This window comes from Siphateles boraxobius, unplaced genomic scaffold (assembly GCF_051911475.1).
Source record: "Siphateles boraxobius isolate OS27281-9 unplaced genomic scaffold, OSU_SipBor_1 24, whole genome shotgun sequence".
NCBI classification, from domain to species: Eukaryota; Metazoa; Chordata; class Actinopteri; order Cypriniformes; family Leuciscidae; genus Siphateles; species Siphateles boraxobius.
This window is the reverse complement of record NW_027508855.1, coordinates 17,305,519-17,328,287: the sequence shown is the minus strand read 5'-3', so window position 1 is coordinate 17,328,287 and position 22,769 is coordinate 17,305,519. Positions and strand designations below refer to the sequence as shown.

General features: G+C 36.5%; 1 protein-coding gene across 9 annotated transcripts in view; it reads right to left on the bottom strand.

Moving 5' to 3' along the window:
- gak (cyclin G associated kinase) overlaps positions 1–22,769 on the bottom strand; it is a 40,916-nt gene that overhangs the window by 2,455 nt on the left and 15,692 nt on the right. For 2 of the 9 annotated variants that reach the window (XM_077241692.1, XM_077241690.1), the window contains 17 exons: positions 21,196–21,316; positions 17,424–17,473; positions 17,183–17,331; positions 15,984–16,106; positions 15,195–15,328; positions 12,842–13,036; positions 12,644–12,761; positions 12,114–12,193; positions 11,833–12,026; positions 8,673–8,837; positions 7,652–8,056; positions 7,370–7,504; positions 6,599–6,739; positions 4,648–4,734; positions 4,287–4,547; positions 1,178–1,326; positions 916–1,092 (listed from right to left, as the gene is read on the bottom strand). In XM_077241692.1, coding sequence (XP_077097807.1) covers positions 916–1,092; positions 1,178–1,326; positions 4,287–4,547; positions 4,648–4,734; positions 6,599–6,739; positions 7,370–7,504; positions 7,652–8,056; positions 8,673–8,837; positions 11,833–12,026; positions 12,114–12,193; positions 12,644–12,761; positions 12,842–13,036; positions 15,195–15,328; positions 15,984–16,106; positions 17,183–17,331; positions 17,424–17,473; positions 21,196–21,316 — 2,684 coding nt within the window. Of the gene's footprint in view, positions 1–915; positions 1,093–1,177; positions 1,345–4,286; positions 4,548–4,647; positions 4,735–6,598; positions 6,740–7,369; positions 7,505–7,651; positions 8,057–8,672; positions 8,838–11,832; positions 12,027–12,113; positions 12,194–12,643; positions 12,762–12,841; positions 13,037–15,194; positions 15,329–15,983; positions 16,107–17,182; positions 17,332–17,423; positions 17,474–21,195; positions 21,317–22,769 lie in introns of all 9 variants that reach the window. The other 7 variants (XM_077241691.1, XM_077241698.1, XM_077241696.1 and 4 more) reach the window with 5 other exon arrangements.

Sequence of the window (22,769 nt, the reverse complement as noted above, 5' to 3'; positions counted from 1 at the left end):
AGATATATTGCTTAGTATATGGACTATAATTAACATATTGCTTTAATTATTATTTTCTTGACATAAAACAATAGACAAATGGTCATGTCTGAAATGAAAACAATTGTATTATTATTAATTAATATTTGCAATTATTATATTGCTTAACATTAACTATAAATGAAATGAAAATAAAACTTGTATTAATATAAATGTATATTTGTATTACTGTCAAAATGCTTATTCATACATATTACTTATTCATATATTGCTTAATAATAATCAAAATATTGCTTAAAAAACTAATTATTTAAAAACTAAATAAACAATAAGACAAAGAATAAATAAAAAAAACAGACACATAATAAACAAATGATTAAAATGCATCCATACATACAATAAATAAAACATTTAAATTGATGGGGACACGTAATATTCAGAAATATTATTGACTGCACTGACACTATTGGATGAGAACTGAACTGAGCTGGACGATGACATCATTATTTTCTCCAGAGCTGCTTTAGATGAATTGAACTCATTCCATAATTGACTTCACACAGTTATTGAACAAAACTAAATCAACACTGAACTGATTTCAGCTGCATAATGTGTGTTCACTGTTGTCTTTCTAGAGCTGCTTTACTGCAGAGTTTTATTCTGCTTGGATCATTGAATCATTACTTTCCCGTTTATCACCGTAAAGCTGCTTTAAAACCGTAAAGCTGCTTTTGAACTATTTATATAGTGCTCTACACAATACAGATTAAGGAGACTTGACTTAAATAGACTGGTAGTATTGCTTAAAAAGATTTTCTCCGCCCGTACAGCCTTATCTGTGTCAGCAGACGTTTTTTCAGACGGGTTTAATACATTTTTGTTGTACTTTTAACTTTCTTTCTGTTTGAACATTGCTGTAATGTAAACATCTCATACCTTGTCTGGGTGCACAACAAGCACAGCCTTCCTGTAGACCCTCTTCACCTGGTCAGGTGTGACTAGATCCGCCATGTTGACGGGCTTCCAGCGGGTTTCTCCTTCCCACAGGACCGTGTGCAGCGTGGAGAGCAGAGCCCGGATGTTACGCTCCTTCCCCTCGATCCAATCTAAGATCTAACATACAAACATCATCATCATCATCAAGCCCAAAGATCAGTAAACATGATCTTGAGAAACTGTGCTACACGCTCATCTGTACCTGAAGCTTGAGAGGGTCCATGTCTTTAGACAGCTCCTGCTTCCTCATCTCAGCAATAGTTCTGGGCGTCTTCCTGTCAGGTTTGGAGCCAAAACCTTGTGTGGACAGAAGATCCTCAAAGTCGTCTTCTTTCACTTTCGGCTTACGACCTAAAGGACAGAAACAGTCTGTACAACAAGAGCAGACAATAACAACCACAACACATTTATGAAATGTATTAATGCATCATAAACGCACCAAATCATCCATGACAATTATTGCATTTAGTCGCCATTAGAGGCTGACTGAATCTTGATAAGAAATATAATATTTTAAAGTCATATCATTTTATTTTTGGGGTCTGCTAGAATACATTTACACAATTATAGTACAAGTACAACAACATATTACTGCAAATAGCAGCAGCTCCGCATGTCACTCTCTGCCTGAAACCTCTCGCTGCATCCCAAATCACGTACTCAAGTATCATCATGATCTATTTAAGCAGCTCTAGAGTACAAGCTGGACTTCTTTTTCGTGGCTTATTGCGCTTAAACGGGCATTTTGACATAATTTTGTATGTATTTCACTGTCTTGTCGAGTATTCAGGAAAATACAGTCAGTTTTGGAATGTAACTAGTTAGAGAAAACATGTTGTGTAACAGTATATTGGATCCGTGCGTACGCTCTTAAAGTGACAGTAGCCTAATAAACCTGCTGCAAAAGACAAAGAGAAAATCACTCGCTGCTCTTGACTGAATAACTTTTTTAACTTTAATTGTAAGCATTAATCTGTATGAAATAAACTATCCATTGTTATTTTACATTAGATTACTTCATTTCTGTGGTGTTTTTTTTTACATGAATATACTGTTAGACCCACCTGAGAAACTTAAAGCCATTTTATGGCTTATTTTTTCTCTTTATTTTCATTGTATTTATTTGTTCTTCTTTTATTACTTGCAGTTTACTTGTCTTTTTTTATGTATATATAGCTCAATGATTCAAATTACATCTTCCTGTATACATTTACTTAAGACATCAACTTCAGCGTTTTGTGAATACTCTTCAAAAATGTGTGTTTAGGCCCGTATCTGAGGTCCATTAGCTTCTCCACGTTTGGCTCTCACTCGAGCGCGCACACAGAAAGCCTCCTGGGGAACAGTGTCTCTTTTGAGGTTTAATACGCTTTTAACAACACTGTTTAATATCAAACACGTCCCGCAGTTTAGCAACAGTGGACTCCATTTTACAACACTCACTTATTTGGTTGATTTGGATGTTAAGTTTTTATGGAGGAACGAAATCGCACTGCTGTGAAGAAAAGGAAGGTGCGCTGGACAGAGTGTGGCAGCGGCGTAATAATTATTTTACCTTGATTTCATAATCATTGGAAGCAGAAATCGAAATCGAAAATCAATTACGATAGCAAAATCACAAACTGGACTTTGAGTGCGGTCCAAAGCAGCGAGATGGCAAGCTTTATGCAAATAACAAGGTGATGTAGCTAAAGAGCCTGATATACTATAAGTGAAATCAAGAATAAACTGTGGTTTGCCATCATTTAGAACAAAATCAGGCCAGATTTTTTGGAAAGGTTCGCCCTAGCTGGTAAACACCTTCAAACTGCCATTGGTCTGTGGCGATTATATAATACATAGGTGTGGCTCTGAAGCTCCGCCTTCTTTGACGTGGAAATCTTTTCCAGTTAATTTCTCCGGTTCAGTCCGTCGAGGTCAGACGCCCACAAGTAAAAACACTGGAGAGCTGCTTTATAGTAGAAACAGAAGTTGTTATTCTAATTGAAAGCGACACTGTTTTTTCATGTTTAATTTTGCAAAGCTTTTTGATTTAAAGAACTCTATTGTATTAAGTCGTCATGTCATGTTTTTTATATAGAACCTGAGTTCCAAATTGAAGAGCTGGTGCAAACATATCCATACAACTATGATCAGATGCTTTCTCACCGCTATCACAGAAACAACATACATTGCATTTACATAAACTGTTCACAGGCAAATTTGCTTTATGTATTTCACTGGCGTCTAAATCAGGCACATATAAATGTCAGGAAACACGATTCCTGGTGGCATGTCAATATCCATGGATCACTGGATCTTTGGTAAGTTGTAAGGAACACTATCAAATCTAACCTTTAGTTTAGACTGATTATCATTTGTTTTACTTGCATTTTCGCAGTTTCCCCTGTTAAATCCAGTCATGCAGCAGCTCTTTTGCCACTCATACCCCTTTTCCACCAAAAAAAAACTGGTTCGGAACTGGTGCTGGTTCAAAGTTGGTTCAACTTGCGAACCTTCTAAGAACCTGTTTGTTTTTCCACTGACTAGAGAGCCCAGCGAACGACGTCGTTTCGTCACTGTGTACGTCGCCATACGTCTTCGCTTTCCCAGAAACGTTTGCGCCAACTTCAAGCATAACAATACCATACCGGTAACAAACAGTGTGTCTCCTCTACCGACCACTGTTTCACTTTAGAATCCATCTTTCTTCAATCGTTGTACTATCTTTCTACTAGCGCTGTGTTTTTAGCAATGGCAGTCACAACCTTTCCCGTCGTGTTGTTGGTCACAATAAATCCGCCCCCAGCCCCCGACGTAAGCATGATGTGGTAGAAGAACGGTTCTAGTCCAGCAAAGAGTTGGTGCCGCTTTGGAACCAATTTTCCTGGCGGAGAACCAGTTCTTTGGCCGTCGAAACACAAAGAACTGGTTCGCGAGTAGGCACCGACTCCGAAACTGGCTCTCAAAATGCTTTGGTGGAAAAGGAGTATCAGTCTGGCTGAGGGTGTGTGTTCCCGCGGTAAAGAGACGTCAGTGCATACCCTCTATACCGCTGCTAAGGTATTTCAAACTTCTTTTCGTCCCTAAGCGAAGAAAAAGAAAAAAAACTTCCTAATGAGTATATCGGGCTCTTAAGTCACGGAAATAATGGCAGGACTACAAACGAGGCGTTTCAGGCATCCACTTCTTTTGCCTTGGACTTTGTAACTTTGCAGAAACATGCACAAACAGCTGAATTACAAAAGATCAAATATTTTTTGCCCAAACAATTATTAGAAATAGCATAATTTCAAATTTGCAACTTTCACGCATTTGTTCAGAAGCCTTACCAAAGGCCGGTCCACGGATCCCCCTCTCTTCTCGTCCACCGATCACACTGAAGCTGGGGACGTAGTTTGGTTTAGCCGGTTGGGGAACAGGTTTGGAGGACTGGGTTGGCGGCCTGGAGGCTGAGTTTAGAGGCATCCAGGGTTTGTTCGGGCCAGATGAGGGCCGAGGGTTCTGCTGCCACTGCTGACTTGAGTTCTTTGGGCCACCCGCAGAGGGCGCCGCTTTATAACCTGAACCAGAGAAACCAGCACTGGACGAGCCTAAACACAAATCAGTGTTAGTTACATGATATGAACGACATATGATGATAAAGTAGTCTGATAAAGGGTCAACACTGACATTTAATACAGTAAAACATACCAGGTAGTGTTGAGGGCAGGTTGCCCAGGTCTGCGAAGGGGTCAAAGCTCTGAGATTTGGCCTTGGAGAAAGATGAGAGTCCTGAGGCTGCACAAAGAAAGACGGGTTCAAAATTACTTTGTGGGCTGCTATGACTGGATCATGAGTATTCTAACAACTAACCAGAAAATCTTATTAGCTGATTGACCGGTAAACATAGGAAGTGTTTGATTGTGTGAACAGGGTTATTGTTAAATTTAATGGTAACACTTTACAGTAAGGTTTCATTTGTTAAAATTATTTAAATACATTAGTTAACATGAACTAACAATATTTCTATTATCTAGCATTTATTAATCTTAATGTTGATCTCAATTTTAACTCTTTCCTGCCAGTGTTTCTGAAAAACGTTTCCAGCCACCGACGGCATTTTTGATAATTTTCACAAAAATTGCATGTCCCCAGAATATTTTGTTGTATATCTGAACATGTAATTTATATCAAAAGAAAGAACAGAGCCTCTGCTTTAAAAAAAAAAAAAAACATTTTTATTCTAGCTTCATGCATTCTTTTTTTTTTAATCAACACTTGAATGCGAATAAGTTTAATAAAAAAAAAGCAACATTTTGAGCAAAAAGCTGAGAAAAAAAAGTTTTTGTCAAAGGCTACATCCAGATCAGATTAAGAACGATGATTAAAATCATACAGTAAGTGAATGTAGAATTAATGAGCTCAATGGAGACTTTGTCACAGCTTTTCCCTGTGCATTACTTTTTTTTTCTTATGTGAAGTTGAACTCTTTCCCTGCCAGGGTTTCTTAAAACGTTGCCAGCCAACGCCAGCATTTTCGATCATATTTACAAAATTTTCATGGCCCCCAGAACATTATGTTGAATGAATATCTGAACATGCAATATATAAAAAGAAAGAACAGAGCCTCTGCTTTTTTTTCTAGTTTCATGCATTCTTTTTTTTATCAACACTTGAATGTGGGCAAGTTTCATAAAAAAAAAAGCAACATTTTGGGCAAAAAGCAGAAAAAAAACCGTGTGTGGATTGGATTCAGATCGATGATCAAAACACAGATGGAGTAGATCGAGTCCATCAACACCCACAAAGCTTCACAGTCCTATAGCTCATCCTGGGTCAACATTTCATTGGTAACATTAGGGAGTTTTGATTTATATGCTGTTTAATGTTGATGATCGCATTATTTTACATATGCATCTGCTTACATATGATATTGCTTGTTTCTGCTTCTTCAAGTCTTTTGAGCAGGAGATTCTGTATTATTTCAGAAGATGCGATATAGCGCCCCCTACCGTATAACATTTACAACACGGAAAGCCGGAAATTTCGGAACGATTGGCAAATTGGCAATGGTGGGGAAAGAGTTAAAGATCAAAAGTTATTACTGTTACCAATACCAACATGAACAAGTACATTTTTTATTAACTCACATTGACAAAGTTTAATAAATGCTGTAAAATATATTTGCTGGTTAAAGCCTCCATGAAATCAAACTAGAAAAATTAATATTTTTCATGGAATATTGCAGTTTATTATAAATGATTCATCTGTCAACATGTTTATTTAACAAAAAATCATATGCCCTTGTAATCTTTTATATAAAAATAACGGACAATCTCCTCTCTTCTCTGATGATGTGTTCACTGGCGTGAGGGCGGGACAACCTGTCACTCACATGAGATCCACCAATAGCAAACCACAACCAGTCAATCAATTCCCCATGAGCTAAAGTCAAGTCCCTACATTTTTTCATTCGAGAAGCTGTTTTACTCGGATATACATCAATAGGGAAGAAAAAAATATTGCAATGGTGATATTATTGTTAGTTATTGCAGTAACTAAAGTTAACAAATTAGACTGCTGTAAAGCGTTACCAACTTAACCAAGTAACTGTTTTAAGGTCTGGTTATCTGAATGAATGAATGAATGAATGTTTGTCTACCACTCATAGTAGGTTTGCTGGCAGCGGTGGTCATGTTAATAGTCGTGCTGGTTCCACCTGTGGTCCAGTTGTCCCACCCACCTAACAGATCAGGCTGACTCGCTGATGATGTCATCTTCGGAGTCTCGCTTGCTAACTTATCTGGCAAAATATTTCATGAATATTCATTTTATGAAATATTTTATGAAAGACACTTTCAGACACCCTGACATTTACTTTAAAAACACCAAAGAACTTAATGTTTATTTATGCTTAAAATAATAAAAAGGAAAATTAAAAGCTTTAAAAGGGATAGTTCACCCATAAATGAAAATTCTGAAAATTAAAATTTTTGGGTGACCCTATCCCTTTTGACTCAAATCAAACATTGCTCTAAATAACCACAATTATTTGTCCTTTTTTAAAATAATAAAACAATGATTTGGTAACACTTTACAATAAGGCCTCATTTGTTAACATTATTGAATGTATTAACTAACATGCAATACAAATGTTACAGTATTTATTCATCTTTGTTAATGGTAATTAATAAAAATCCAGCTGTTCATTGTTTGTTCATGTTAGTTCACAGTGCATTAACTAATGTTAACAAATACAACATTTGATTTTAATAATGTATTAGTAAATGTTGAAATTAACATGATTAATAAATGCCGTAGAAGTATTGTTCATTCTTAGTTAATTTTAACTAATGAAACCTTATTGTAAAGTGTTACCAATGATTTAGTAGTACACTACTTTGATTCATATGTAAATCGGAGCAGAACTCACTGAGGTTAAAGAGGCTGGAGTTGGATGCAGGAGGCGGAGCTTTGAACCCACTACTTCCACCGTCTGACCCCAAGAGGTCACCAAACAGATCTGACCCTGAAGATGCTGACCCCACACCAAAGGGGTCAAAGAAGTCTACAGAAAGAAAGTCAATGTAATTTAAAACTTTTATTATCTATATTTATTATTATAGGTGGTGAATCATGCCTTCCAGGTGTCAAACTTGCAACCTTTTGGTACTGAACACTATATTTAAACACTCTTTTAGGAAATCTCTTGTACCTTTATTAGCAGTTGGTGCCGGTTGGCTGGACGTTTTGGGGAAGAACAGATCTTCTCCTGTACCTTCTCCGATCAGGTCTTCTGTGTTAGCAGCGTTGGATGGAGGGGCGAACAGATCGTTTAGTAAATCACTGTTACTAGCAGAACTTTTCAAACCCGTCACCACAGAAATGTTCTCGGCCGAAAGACAGGGGTCAGAGTTCAGGCCGAGCAGGTCCTCTGTGTCGGGCTGGGGGTCAGGTGGTGTGGTTGTGAAATCTGCCTCAAAGAGCGGTTCACTGGTGTCACGTGACAGAGTCCCATCAATGGGGGCGGAGTAAGACACTGACTCCTCCTCCGAGCCGCCACTCAAGTCCTCCTGGTCATCCAATTGGCTGTCAGAGCGATCGAACTGCTGACTGCCATCTGCAAATACACCATAATACAGTACAACTAATAAGTGCATAGATCAATTTCACAATAGCACTATGCTATATTATGATTTTTAAATGGTTTTAAAATATTGTACAGCCTTGGATAACAGTCATATAATGCGGTTCATGGATTCTTGTCCATGGAACACGCCACTTCCGGTATTTTGTCGGTTAACCCTTTCGCACGTACGATTACACCGGTGTAATCGTAAAAATTACATAAAAGCAGATCATCCTTCATTCAGCGATGTGTAGTGGTTGCGATGTGCCACGTGACAAGCAATGCCGCGTCACCATGGAAACATTAAAGTGACAAGTTCTAAATAACGTCGCCTTGAAAAACCCACGCTGGGGGGTCAGTTAGAATATTTTAAACTTACTTGTGAAAGGGTTAAACGGTCAAATTGCAATTGAGTAAATTGCAAATCAAGGATTTTTTAAAAATAGAGTATTTGAATTTAATCAAGGAAACATGAAATCCCTAATTTTAACATTTACAATTTTTTACAATTCCCCTTTAATGTGCAGAGGCAGCAAACAATCAGGGGGACAATGTGTAAGGAATTTGTGTTCTTATTAACGGAACGTGTTATAAATGTGCAGTATACCTTCCCAGTCAAGCATCTGGAAGAAGCTGTTGGCGTTGGTGTCCGTGCTTTGAGGAGATGGGGAATCTGGTTCGGTCTGCGGCCCTTCAGGCGTATGCTCCGGCTGAGAAGGTTCAGAGGCGTAGCAGGCTGTTGAACCAGGCTGACGTGGAAGCTCTGGTTTACCTGATCAACCAGAAAGATTAAGAACAAATAAATCTAGGTTAAAACTAGTAGGAAATGTGTAACATCATAATGTAGACGAAAAAACAAGAATGCAGGGTATCTGAGAGCTTTAAGTCCCACTGAAGTTCCTTGAAGTGTGTATTGTTATTAAGTGTTGATGTAATTTCCACTGAAACAGGAATACAGGGTGGGACATATCGAGCAGATCCTGTAGAACTGTTACTACAGCAAAACAGTGGTCATCATCATGCTGAGGATGTGCAGTTGGAAAAGGGAGTAATTTATGTTCCTGCACGGCACTGGTGTCTCTTTTACTCAGTGCTACTTCTAATGCAGAGTCTGTTAAACGTTTTCTCCTCCATATCGCTTTAAAATAAAACATTCTTGGTAGAATTCAAAAGAGTCTGATATGTTTTTTTGGTCTAAGCCGACTCCTGCATATGATCCCTTCTGTGCTGTCGTGTCTCTGGACCAGAGCTCACTGTGTGTGCGTTGCAGCGGTTCACGTGACACTGATGCGAAGCCAGACTTCATTCGCCCCAATGGAAAGCATATTTACACTGTCTGAATCGTTCTCTATCCCCTATATAGTGCACTATGTGCCGTTCACCATGTAGAAAATAGTAAATGTGTTAACAAGTGAAAATTTTTAGCTATTTATAATGTAGGGGGGCAGGAAGCTTTAGATTCTAGAGAGCATTCGATTGGACAGAAAATCTGGTGTAGGTGTATCCAATATACTGATACACACATTCTTTCTCAACTGTGCACGTTTATTGAAGACTATGTTTACTATGTTGAATATTTAAGACTATGAATACTCTCCCAAAAGCCATTTTGGCATCTTTGTGTGTGTGCACGTATCTGAGGTCCATTAGCTTCTCCACGTTCGGCTCTGACTCGAGCGCGCACACAGAAAGCCTCCTAGGGAACAGTGTCTCTTTTGAGGTTTAATACGCTTTTAACAACACTGTTTAATATCAAACACGTCCCGCAGTTTAGCAACAGTGGACTCCATTTTACAACACTCACTTATTTGGGTGATTTGGATGTTAAGTATAGGCTTTAAGGGAGGAACGAAAGCGCACCGCTGTGAATGAAAGGAAGGTGCGCTGGACAGAATGCAGCAGCGGAACAATAATCGTTTTACCTCGATTACCTAGTTTTCATAATTATTGGAAGCCAAAATCGAAAATCAAATACGATTAATCGCACAGCCCGAGTTTGTGTAACCAAAATAGCAATAATTTCTAGGGCTGGTCCGAATACCATTTTTTGAGCTTCGAAGCTTCGGTAGTAATGAACATCGAATATTCGAAGCTTTGGCGAGAGGGGGCTGAACATATTCTTTTCACTAATAAAGGCAGGAATCTCTGTGTTGGTCTGTCTTTTTGCATTTTGATTATTTCGAGAACCGTTCATCCAACCGACTTCACAAGGGAGTGCAGTGTTGCATTTGGTGCAATATAGATGGACACGCGAGACGCGACACATTCAGAATTAATAAACTTTTAGTCAGCTACAGAACAGCGCGAGCGGGAAGCAGCGCAACTCACGCGGGCAGGGTTTATATGCTCCAAAAACGGACACTCCACTATGATATAAAACGCACACACACAGGTCTGTTAAATTAAGCAATACTTTTAAGGTAGTCTAATATTTTTCTGACTAACAAATTACTGACACAGTAAAGGGTAGATTTAAATAAAGAAAAACGAAATTTAAATAAAGAAAAAAATTTATTTAAATAAGGAAAAACGAAATTTAAATAAAGAAAAAAATAAATTTAAATAAAGAAAAACGAAACTTAAATAAAGAAAAACGAAACTTAAATAAAGAAAAACGAAATTTAAATAAAGAAAAATGAAACTTAAATAAAGAAAAAACGAAATTTAAATAAAGAAAAATGAAACTTAAATAAAGAAAAAACAAAATTTAAATAAAGAAAAACGAAATTAAGTTAAATTAAAAACGAGATTAATTTAGATTGATAATAACGGGTAAAAGGCTAATACATTTTGTTTCTATTATTCTATTTTCCACAATGTCAAAGCAACGCAGCTTAACCCAAAACACAAGCTCACGCATGCACTTCGGTCCATACAAACTCCGCTGTTCTGCGCTCTAGCCAGAGAACACTCCCGTTGCAGTTAGGCGTCGGTTCTATTTCTAGCATGCACGCATTTTCCGCGTGTCTCGAGCCGCGCCTGAGACGCGTGTTTCACACAGGCAGTGTGCAAACTCCAACCTGTTAACATGGGAGCTGAAATAAAAACGTACATGCCACACAGCTGAGACGCTCACGCCATGCAGCCAGTGTGTCGCCGGCCTTATTCAAGCGCGAGTGAGAACCGTTTCGCGGGGGATCCCAGGTGTGCAAAAAAAAAAAAAAAACGAATATTCGAATGTCAAATTTTCAAATCGAATACCAACCCACCGAACGAATATTCGAATATTCTGGTCCAGCCCTAATAATTTCCAGAAAAAAAAAAAGATTTCATGCATAATACGGTACTTTTAATTATAAACAATCCCGAAATAGACCAGGACTCCTATTTTGAAATGTCAATGTTTAACTACTTCTAGCTTCTCATTCAAATAGACAAGGAGAAAACATGATGCACTCATACAACCATCTGCAACAAATGACAATATAAACACCATAAAGTAAACATTGTGAGCCATCTACTGTTGATGAATTATGGCAATCATTTTAATGAAATCATAGCCCTTTGAAGTTATATAACCACACTAGGCCGTATCGTGATTCCAGTTTTTCCGTGCCCAAATCCAAGACATTCTAACATTAAGACATTTGCTATACCATAGTGGTTGCTATACCAAGATATTTAAGACTATTTATGACCTTAAATTTTAACAAAACAAATTTAAGACATTTCAAGACTTATTTAGGACCATATAAGCACTTATAAAGACATATGAGAACCCTGAAGAATTAGGGGAAAAAAACTAACCAAATAAAGAGAAAACTCACCAAATTTTGTCAGGATCTCTTGCTGTTCATCTCGGCTGGAGAAAAGGATCTTGGGATTAAGTCCTTTTGTGGCAAAGTTTTCCCAGGGCGTAGTCTTGTTGCTAGGGCGATCCTGAGGCTCCACCTCCACATTTACTTGTACCTGGAAGAGGTCAGGGTATTTCTCTTGGATGTCACACGCATCGAGATCATATCTGCAAATACATATAGCATCACCATTTTGACATACAACCGAAAGCGACACTGATATGAGATCACTATAAGAGTAATCTGAAACTTACTTTGCAAATTTGACAGTGGAGGCGTTTCTGGGCACAAAGCCTGTATGGAACTGAATCTGAAACACCTTCATGGAAGCCATCTGCAAAAAAAATTATGGTGTCTTAAAATGGGTGGAATTACGACAAATGAGGAACCATTTTTTAAAAAATTTTTTTTTACTTATTTAATTTAATTAGTTTATTATAATTATAGCTTTTAATTAATTTCTTTCAAGGCAGTTTGCTCTGGGATAGTCTGGGAGAGATTGAAAATGTAAAGAGTACTGTGTCTGTACAAACAGTTCAATTCTTTCTTGTAAATAAAAAACATTTTAAAAAATGTGCAATGGTATGTTTGCCTTTGATTCGATTTGCTCAGATCGTCAGTGAGGGTCAAACTATTGTTCTTACATTGCTGTTTATATCATATCATGCCATTCATAATAAAGTTACAGTCCAACTGATCAGTAACTCCATTTAATTTGCATTGGTTAATATTTCAGATCTAGCTAATAAACATTTACTGGGAGAATATTGGTCACTTGTCTTACTTTGGCTTGCAGGCGTCCGCCCAGCGTGGAGCGGGCGTGATAAATCACAATCACGACGTCACCCTGCACGGTAATATTCAGAGGAATCTCCGCTCGCCCGTCCTCCATCTTAAAATCCCTGCAGAAACGTCAAAGTTAGTTAGAGATGGAGACGCCGGGTACATGATTATCATCATCATGTGACGAGGAGTGACTTACTTCATCCTATCATACTCCTGTGAGGTGGTTGCAATGCGCTCGTCACCGACATAAACCTCACAGAACGGCCGGCAGCCGTTTCGCTGCTTATTAAAGAGTGGCACGGGTGTCATGGCGACAGAGCGGATGGTTATAGGCTTGCTGTGGGGGATTATGGGCTCCTCTGCCATCATATCACACATGTATTCAATATACCTACACACAACAACAGTCACTGGTTAATGCAATCCCTATCCGTTAACACACAGTACACTACCGGTGTGTTTAAAAAGAAGTCTCTTATGCTCACCAAGGATGTATTTATTTGATCAAAAATACTGTAGAACAGTATTATTTTAATGCACTGTAATATGATGATTTGGTGCTCAATTGCTATCAATTATTATAAGTGCTTAATTATTAATAATGGAAATAATTAATTTTTTTGTTGCTTTGTGAAAACCTTGATCATATCAGCATATTAGAATGATTTCTGAAGGATTATGTAACACTAACGACTGCAGTAATGATGTTGAAAATTCAGCTTTGCATCACAGGAATGAATTATATTTTAAAATATATGGTTACACTTTATTTTAAGGTGTTTTTGTTACATCGTAGTTAAATGTATAATTACGGAGTAATATTAAGTAACTACATTAGGTCAGGATTAGGGGTTTAGTTTAGGGTTAGTTGCATGTAAATATGCATAATTTACTGTTATTACTATAATAACTGCATGTAACATATGTAACAATGACACTGTAAAAAATAAAGTGTAACCAAATATATTAACATAGAAAAAGCTTATTTTAAATGGTAATAATATTTCTCAGTATTACTGTTTTTTTTGTATCTCTAATCCAATAAATGCAGCCATGTTGAGCCTTATGCTTCTTTTGAAAGACTTCTTTCAAAAACATTTAAAAAATCGTAATTCTTTAAAATTTTTGACCGGTAGTGTAAATCTTCAGCTGAACAACTACACATTCGGTTCTTGAGCCAAAACACTATTTAAGTGAACCCGGGGTTCAAACAAAGAGGTTTTAAAAAAGCAATACTGCACATTTTAAAATGTAACGGTGATGATTGCTTAGCAAACACCAATAACAACCTGCAACATCATCATGGTTCATCATCTGACATGCAAGGTCTGGAATAAGAAGTCTGACCTCGTTCTCATGAATCCTTACGATCTTTGCTGTGAACTCCACATCCTCACAAGCAATCTCACACATAAGGAGATATCATGCATGAAATATGTACATACATGAGTGTTGCTGTAAATTGCTTATAAGAGTCCATTTAAACTTTTAATCCACAAGTTTTGAGATTTTCTGTACGTAAATACGAAAGCTCAACTTATATTTAACCTCGGAGCCAGTGTTGCTACTGTCAGTGTTATTTTAGTATTAATTATATACTTCTGCAGTTTTTGTTAATATTTAGAATTTTATTTGAATTAGATTGACTTATTTTGCTTTTAGTTAAAGTTTAAGTAATTCTGTTGTGTGTTTTTAACCATTTTATTAGTTTAGATTTTAATAAATGTTTCTATAAAGTTTTAGTTATTTTAGTGCTTCAACTTCAACCTGGTAAATGGATGAAATAAAATAAGTTTAATGTTTTTGTTTTTATATTTATTTTATTTCAAGTAATGAAAATGTTTTCATTATGGTATTAGTTTTATTTAATGATAATAACCCTGGTTATTGTTAACTAAAATTATAAAAAATATTTTTTATTAACTGAAATATTAAACACCATTTGATATCACATGAAATCAGATAGTTAAAAAATAGAAATCCGATGAGAAAAATAAGAAAACCTAAACAAAAATGTGTTTTCTTGGCAACTACCTTTTTTTAATTAAAGCTAAATAGAAAATAAATGAATTAAATGACAAAAGCACATACAATTATTAAAACCTAAACTAAAACTAAAAATATAAAAATTAAAGTACTTCTTTTTTTTTTAACAAATACTATAATAGTATAAAATACTAAATAAAACTGCCTGGGATACTCTTTTAATGGCAGCTCAATGCTCTGGTTCCAGTGAGCAAAAGAACAGTTCAAGGTTGTGTCATTTCCTTTACATCTAGTAAATTCACACCTGGTTAGAGTCAAAAGAGTCTCATGAGCTTGCGAAGTTCGGCAGAAGCTCTTGGTGAGCCGAAGAACAGTTGTGGAAGGAAGTGACCTCAGCACCAAAGAACGGTCACACTTGCGGCTCACTGCTCATGTTCATGTGTTTGAGCTGCTGAATTCATCCACCAAGCATTTCTTTGTTCTAGAACAACCTGTGCTGACATTTTGGTCTGCGGTGTGTCTTACTTCAAAGGAACAAAGTGATAAAGAGAAGAGGTTGTTACCGCTTGTGTGAGGGCGAGATGCCCGGTGGACATCGCTTCATGCTGAACATGTACACTGCAGCCTCAGCCGTAGAGAACAGACGACAGAAACAGAGGAATGCACAAACCACCACAGCCGACGCTGCCCGTCCATCCTGCATGCAAAAGCACAAACACAATATGAAGATGACACTAGTACAACTAGTGCTTTAATCAGAATAAAAAAAGTCACAAGTAACCACTTCAATCAGAATGAATAGGCCAAATCCCAAAAATTTCATTCAGATTGTAAGAAGTGGTTTAAACCTTTTCGAATCCGATAAAGAGGACATGTAAACACTTGATCGGGTTGAAAACCGAAACTGGAAAGAACTGCGCATGTAAAATGACGTAGAAATGCCGTATGACACACTGAACGAGCTGTTGTTTTTGTTGAATGAAGTGTTATAAATGTCATTCTAAAATTCTCCTTCCACTCATCGTATGTGAGGTGGAGCAGGACAGGGTCCCACCAGTCCTTGTTTCGGGCGTTTTTACTGCTTGATAAATATAAGCAGCACGGCACAAAGATTCATGTGCTCGAGTTTCCTAATTAGGAATAAATTCTGATTTGAAGCTTGTGACATAAACGCAAAATCAACCCAAACACGTTATTTTGCACTTATGTAATCAATTAATTCCAATTGAAACAAAAGGTGTCCATTTAAACGTAGATAGTATTATTGGTGGAAAAGAGCTGTGTGTGTGTGTGTGTGTGTGTGTGTGTGTGTGTGTGTGTGTGTGTGTGTGTGTGTGTGTGTCTGTGCTCACCAGGCAATGTACGATGCAGATGTTCCTCTGGTCCTGTTTGAGCCATTGATGCATGTTCTTACATATACTGTACAAGTTCTTCAGAGTAGGAGCTCGTCTAGGTTGCCAGCCACACTCGGATACCTGCACACACAACACAATTATGAGTTTCATCAAGTACAGCACGGCACAGAAAAACAATTACAATACGTGTAGACAATAGAAAGACTAGACACCATATTTAAAAGTGAAGGGTTTCATTACCTGGCCAATAATATCAACAAAAATAATTTCATTTACCCAACAACCCACAAACTTATGCCATTGGTTGAATCAATGTTGCTTCTATCTAGCCTTGTGTTCATATTTATCAAATTAAGTATGACATCTACTCTGGATTTATTTAGTTATTTTTGTATTAAATTTATTTACTATTATAGTATTTATTGATATGAAAAAAATGTATTCATATTTTTATTTTCCCATTTTATTTTTCATTTTAGTATTTTGGGCTTTTTTCATTTTCATTAGTTTTTTTAAAATGTATTTCTATTAGCTTATTCCAGTTTTAGTAATACTTCAACTTAAAGGTAAGTAAAAGGCAATTTCAGAGCGACTAGCAATAGCAGGCTGGCTTTGAAAGCATGAGATCCCACCCTTCAGAGCGTCTCCAAAGACATACCTCCTCCAAAAAACATGAACACACACGCAGCAGAGTCTGCAAAGCGTCACGAGAGACGATGTTGAATTGCCTCATGTCTAAAAGCTGATCGTGTGATGTCTGCGCGAGCAGGTGCGCGGAGTATGGAAATACATACGCTGACAGGTAGATAAGACATCGTATTGGAGACATTTTTTGGTCCTGAGACTTCCACAAGATATATGTACATGTTTTAATATTTAGACCACTTCTATTATTAATTGCTCTCAGGATGTGAAGAGAGTTTCAACTAGTATAACAAAAAGTGTTTATAAAACAAATTGCGTACTCTACCTTTAAACTTATTTCAGTTAGTTGCCAAGGCAACATTTAATGAAAAAAGTTTTTCATTTTTTTCAATTTTTATATTTTACTTCATTTAAAAAAAGGATTTTTAATAGCTTTAGTTTTAATTACAACACTGGTTTCATGATATTTGGAAAGAAATCAATTTAGGTCACTGTAATTGTTAATCATTTACATTTGAGAAAAAGCAAAATACTTTGCTATCCACTCTCACCCTGTTGTGAAACCTGGCCGGTCTATAGGAGCGCTTGGAGAGGTTGTATACTGCATAATGACCCGCATGTCGAGAATCCAGGAACAGACGCACGTCCTCAATGTTATTCTTAATGGCAGATTCAACTCCTTCAGCTGGGAAAGACATGACTGCAAAAACACACAAAGAGACAAGTACTTAACTTTAGATTCATTTTGGATGTCTTAACCCTAATGAAGTCCTATTGCACGGGTGAGTGTACCTGCTATTCTGGAGGTGATGTAGGACAGGTCCAGGTCTCCCTTAGCATAACTGAGACAGGATAGGACACATGTGTGAACACAACAGCAAAGCAAGAAGAACATCTAGATTACAGGTAGAAAAACTGTCAAGAGGAATATGAGTAACAGCTTGAATCAAAACTCAAGAGTCATCAAACTTTACGACACTTTCATAGAAATCTGTGACAAAAAAAAAAAGAAGCAAAGACAACAGTTAAAGGGATAGTTCACCCAAAAAGAAAAACTAACTTACATTAGTCCGTTATACTACTGTTCCAAATTTGGGGTCAGTAAGATTTTTTTATTTATCATTTTGAAAAAAATCAATACTTTTATTCAGCAAGGATGCATTAAAGACATTTATAATGTTACAAAAGATTTTTATTTAAAATGAATGCTGTTCTTTCTAACTTTCTATCCATCAAATAAATCCTGAAAAAAAGCATCACAGAAAACAGCCTTCTGTTTTCAACATTGATAATAAAAATAAATGTTTCTTGAGCAGCAATTTATGTATTCAGCATATTATGTATCATCATGTGACACTGGAGTAATGATGCTGAAAATGCAGATCACAGGAATAAATTAAATTTAAAATATATTAAACAAAATTTTTATTTTTTTTGTAATATTCAATAATCCTACCATTTTTACGATCAAGGAAAAGCAGACTTTGTGAGAATAAAACACTTTTTCCACAAACATAAAAAAAAAATTACCCAACCCCACACTTTTTAAAGGAACTGTATAGATCTTATGCACCAGAGAAACAAGCGCGCAGCCATCTTTAAAATTTTGTGTTTGAACTTCAGTTTTTGCGTAGCTCTGTATATTTCTATTGCAGCTGTCGAAGAGTAATAAGCTGGAGAAGAGGATTGACTTATTTTGGAGTTAACGTAAGTTATCATGAGCATTGTAATGTTTAAGTGGATGTCATATCAAATCTCAGTAGACCAGGAATATATTAAAATGAGCAGTTCATTCATAAATTCATAAGATCTTACCGTCATGCAGTTGAAATACAAACCGGAAGACAGAACACAAAAAGCGCTGCACTGAAAAGGGGCGGGGCTACATAAGGTCTATGTTTGTTTATAAATATAGAAGAATTTGAATATACCATGATGTAGTATGAAATGAAGTGAACTATTCCTTTAATGTCATTTTTCAACATAGCATTCATACATATGTATTTAGTAGGCAAGCTGTTCAAACTTTTAAGAAACTATTGCTGATGGGAGCAGACTGTGGTTATGAACAAACAGCATTCAAAGCCATGAGATGAAGGTGGAGTGAAGTTCACACAACATCTCTACACACACACATGTGTAACGCTAAACACAGACACACAGGAGCTGTCCCATAGTTACCTGGAGCTGAAAGGTGTTGGTGATTTGAGACCGAGAAATGTGATTCAGGAACAAAACGAACAAAACAAGACAATGAACAAAACAAAACAAAAATTAAAGCAAATTGGGCCAACTGAGGAGAAAATAAACACGACAGACTTGTGGGGATGATAGGGGGATAATTATTAAACATGATTAATAAATGCAAACGGATTATGGAGGGGAATTTATGATCTGGTAGATCAGTGTGTGTCAAACAAAACCCTGATTGAGTTTACCAAGAGATTAACATACAGTGACTACAATTAGGCAGATCAAATTTACCTTCTGATGATCAAATCAACATGGACTCAAAAAATGACCTATTTACTTTTAAGAATGTCCTACGTTTTATCAAGTATGAAGCATAGGCATTTGTTATTCTCCAGAAAAACATACAAAAGCTGTGCTCCGGAAAAAAAAAAATCATACAAATCAATTATTCATAAAATCTGATTTCATGTATCACAAGTTCATTGTAGAGGAATAATTCTGCAGCATGCATTCGAATGAGGTAATATCTGATGAAACCACAACAGCATTTTAAACAACATTTTTGTTCTTATTTTTTTTAATATCATTAACTAAAACTACAACCACATTAACGTTTTCGTTAACTGAATTAAAATATGAATATTACATGAAAAACGAAAAAAGTTCTGGAACACACTAACAAGTCAAGTCATCCTCATTTATATAGCGCTTTTAACAATGTAGATTGTTTCAAAGCAGCTTTACAGAGATAAACATATAATGTAAGGTAACAGAGATTGGTTTGGTTTTATAGTGGTTCTTGAAAAATGTTTTTTTTCCAGCTAAAGTTAGTTTTGATTGATTCACTTCCGTCTAAATGATCATTTGTTATTAAGGTGAAGACATCTTATCAGATTTTCTAAATGTGAGAGTCAAATGTGATAACAGTGTTTGCTTGGACTGCTTTTTACAAAAAATTAGCAGAAAAAAGAAACCGGTTTGGATAAAGGCGTGGATATTGTTAAGCTTCCGTCAACTCGCTTTCTGATTAGTTATCGTTTCGTGGTAACTTCTACAGAGTGTGTGTGAGTTGTCCTAGGGGTTCCCCCAAGCAGATGCTAGGTTTTTACGATTTGAAATTGGTGCGGCTCCGACGTTTTTCCGAGCAGATTCAATCACTCCTAACCAGTGTTGGGTAAGTTACTCAAAAAAAGTAATCCACTACAAATTACTACTTTAAAATAGTAATTTGATTACATTACTGATTACTGCATGTAAAAAGTAATCAGATTACTGATTACTTTACTTTCAAGTTACTTTGAAAACCTGTTAAAACTACAATACCACCACACGGAGGAAAGGGAGAGAGCGAGAGACCTTGCGTGTGAGCGCGTGTGACTCATGAAGCGCGCTCTCCGGTAATTCATTAAAGCGCATGCTCATTAACTGACGCAGCCGGCCAAACGTGATTAGAAATAATCAAATTACATACATTTTAAATGTAATGAGTTACATTACTGCGTTATGACGAAAAAGTAAGTAATTAATTAATTAAATAGAATACTTTGTAACGTGTTATACCCAACTCAGAGGGGGAGAAGTGGGCCCAAAATCAGCCCGATTATCTTGTAGTGTGTGGGTGCCTTAACTGAAATAAGATTAAGTTTAGGGCTAAATAGAAATCCATAGATTAAAAAAACTAAAATAATAAAAATGACAAACGATTGCAAACAAAATGGCTGAAAATATAAAAAATGCAAAATATTAATAACTACTATAGTACGCAATAAAGCTAAAGTAACACTGCACTATATGCATTTGTATTTCTCAAATCAATGTTTGGGTAAAATACTTTTTTTTCTTTGGGAAATTAAGCAAAATATATTCATAAATAACATTAACTCTAGTTAATTATAGCATTACTCTTGCTTCATCCTCTGTCTTGAATGATTTTATTTTCATCACAATGCATTCGGTAGTGCAGAATTTGTCAAAATGAATCTTTCCTAATTATTCTGCCTACCTTTTTAAATAGCCTTCATGTCAGGACAGCGTGATTTTGAAACACTACAGCTCATGAAAAAGAGCCTCTGAATTAATACCAAGAATAGAGCACAGACTTCAGAAAACATGCGCATAGTCAGCAGCGGGTGGCATTGCTTGAGAGCTAGATTATGTGATATCAGATTAACCACCAGCAGATTACTAGAACTCTCTAGTACACCACTACGACCTCTTCCTTCATTCGGCTGAATCTGTCAATGGCTCAGCGTAAAGTGATGCATCATAGCGAAACCAAGGCAAGCCAAAACATACTCAAGCAAGGCATGTGCACTTGTTAATGTGCGACAGCCGCAGGGGTGTTTTACTGCAGTGTGAATGAGTCGCTCACCTGGCCACCGACTGGATGACTTTGGATGAAGTGTCTTTGATGTTGGTGAGGAATCTTTCGGTTCCTCCTTTCAGAATATCCAGGAAGCCTCCACCCATGGCCGGGTCTGTGTCATACACACCTGGAGATTCAAACACGCACATAATTGCAGGTCAGCGTTTGTCAAAAGTGATTTTACAGAAGAATAGTTTTGCTTAATATATTTGACATATGCACACAAGAAACGCCTCAATGCAATGACTCGTATCATCTCATAACACGTCTCAAAGAGCAGTTCTTTAAAACTCAAATGATCAGATCTTAAACGGTTAGTTCACCCAAAAATGAAAATTGCGTCATTCATTTTTCACCCTCATGTCGTTCCAAACCCAGTAAGACTTTCGTTCATCATTTTTGGTTCTCACGTCACGAGAACATGCTTGAGCTTCCGTTTACCATATCTAATGTGTGCTTTAATGAATATCTGTACGTGATTAAAAGCCTAAATTAAATCGGTTCATCAGAACGATAGTCTCCTCAGAAAATTTGGACTAAACCACTCAATTCATATGGATTAGTTTTACAATCTCTTTATGAACTTTTTGAAGCGTCAAAGTGGTAGTTGCGTATCTGTCAATGGAGAGACAGAAAGCTCTCAGATTTCATTAAAAATATCTTCAATTGTGTTCTGAAGATGAACGAAAGTCTTACGGGTTTGGAACGACATGAGTAAATGATGACAGAATTTTACTTTTTGGGTGAACTAATAACCCTTTAAGGGGTTAGTTTATGAGGTTCATGACAGAGTTTTGAAAACTATGTACAGTAGCTTTGCTTGGGCATCTGATGGTCCAAGTAGGCTGGCTGCCTTTAAACAGAACAAGCTGCAAAATCATCTTAGCATTTGAGCCTAACATTCAGTGACGGGATAAAACCCATACATATCAAATGCCTATTCAGTATTCATACACCTTTGTAATGAAATGCAAACCCAAATAACTAACATATATAACCAAACCAAAAAAATTATGAACCAACTAACTAACTAACTACCCAACGAATTAGCCAACAACTAACAAGATTAACTGGTAACACTTTACAGATAGGTCTTATTTGTTAACATAAACTAACATAATTTATTAATCTTAGTTAATTTCAACAGTTACTAAAAAAAACATTTTTTTTAATGTTGCATCTGTTCATGCTAACTAACATGAACATACATTGAAGAAATAAGCTTCAGGTATAATTGCTAACACTTTACAAATAAGGTCTAATTTGTTAACAATAGTTAGCATGAACAAACAGCGTAATAATCGTATTCATTAAATGTTAATTTCGACAATAAATAAAATGAACATACAATGAACAATTGTATTTTTAACAAACAAGAACGTTAGTATGCAACGATAACAGAAGCTAAGAATAAAAGTAAGCAGAGTTTATGTGGTGCAACAAATCTTGCTTAACATTACAAGTGGTGGACAAGGAAATGCAATAAAAGTGTAGAATATAACCCTTTTAATGGACTGAAATCGAGACAGGATCGCATGTGCGGTTGCACGAGTAGTATTATCACTTTCTCACTGTGTTGG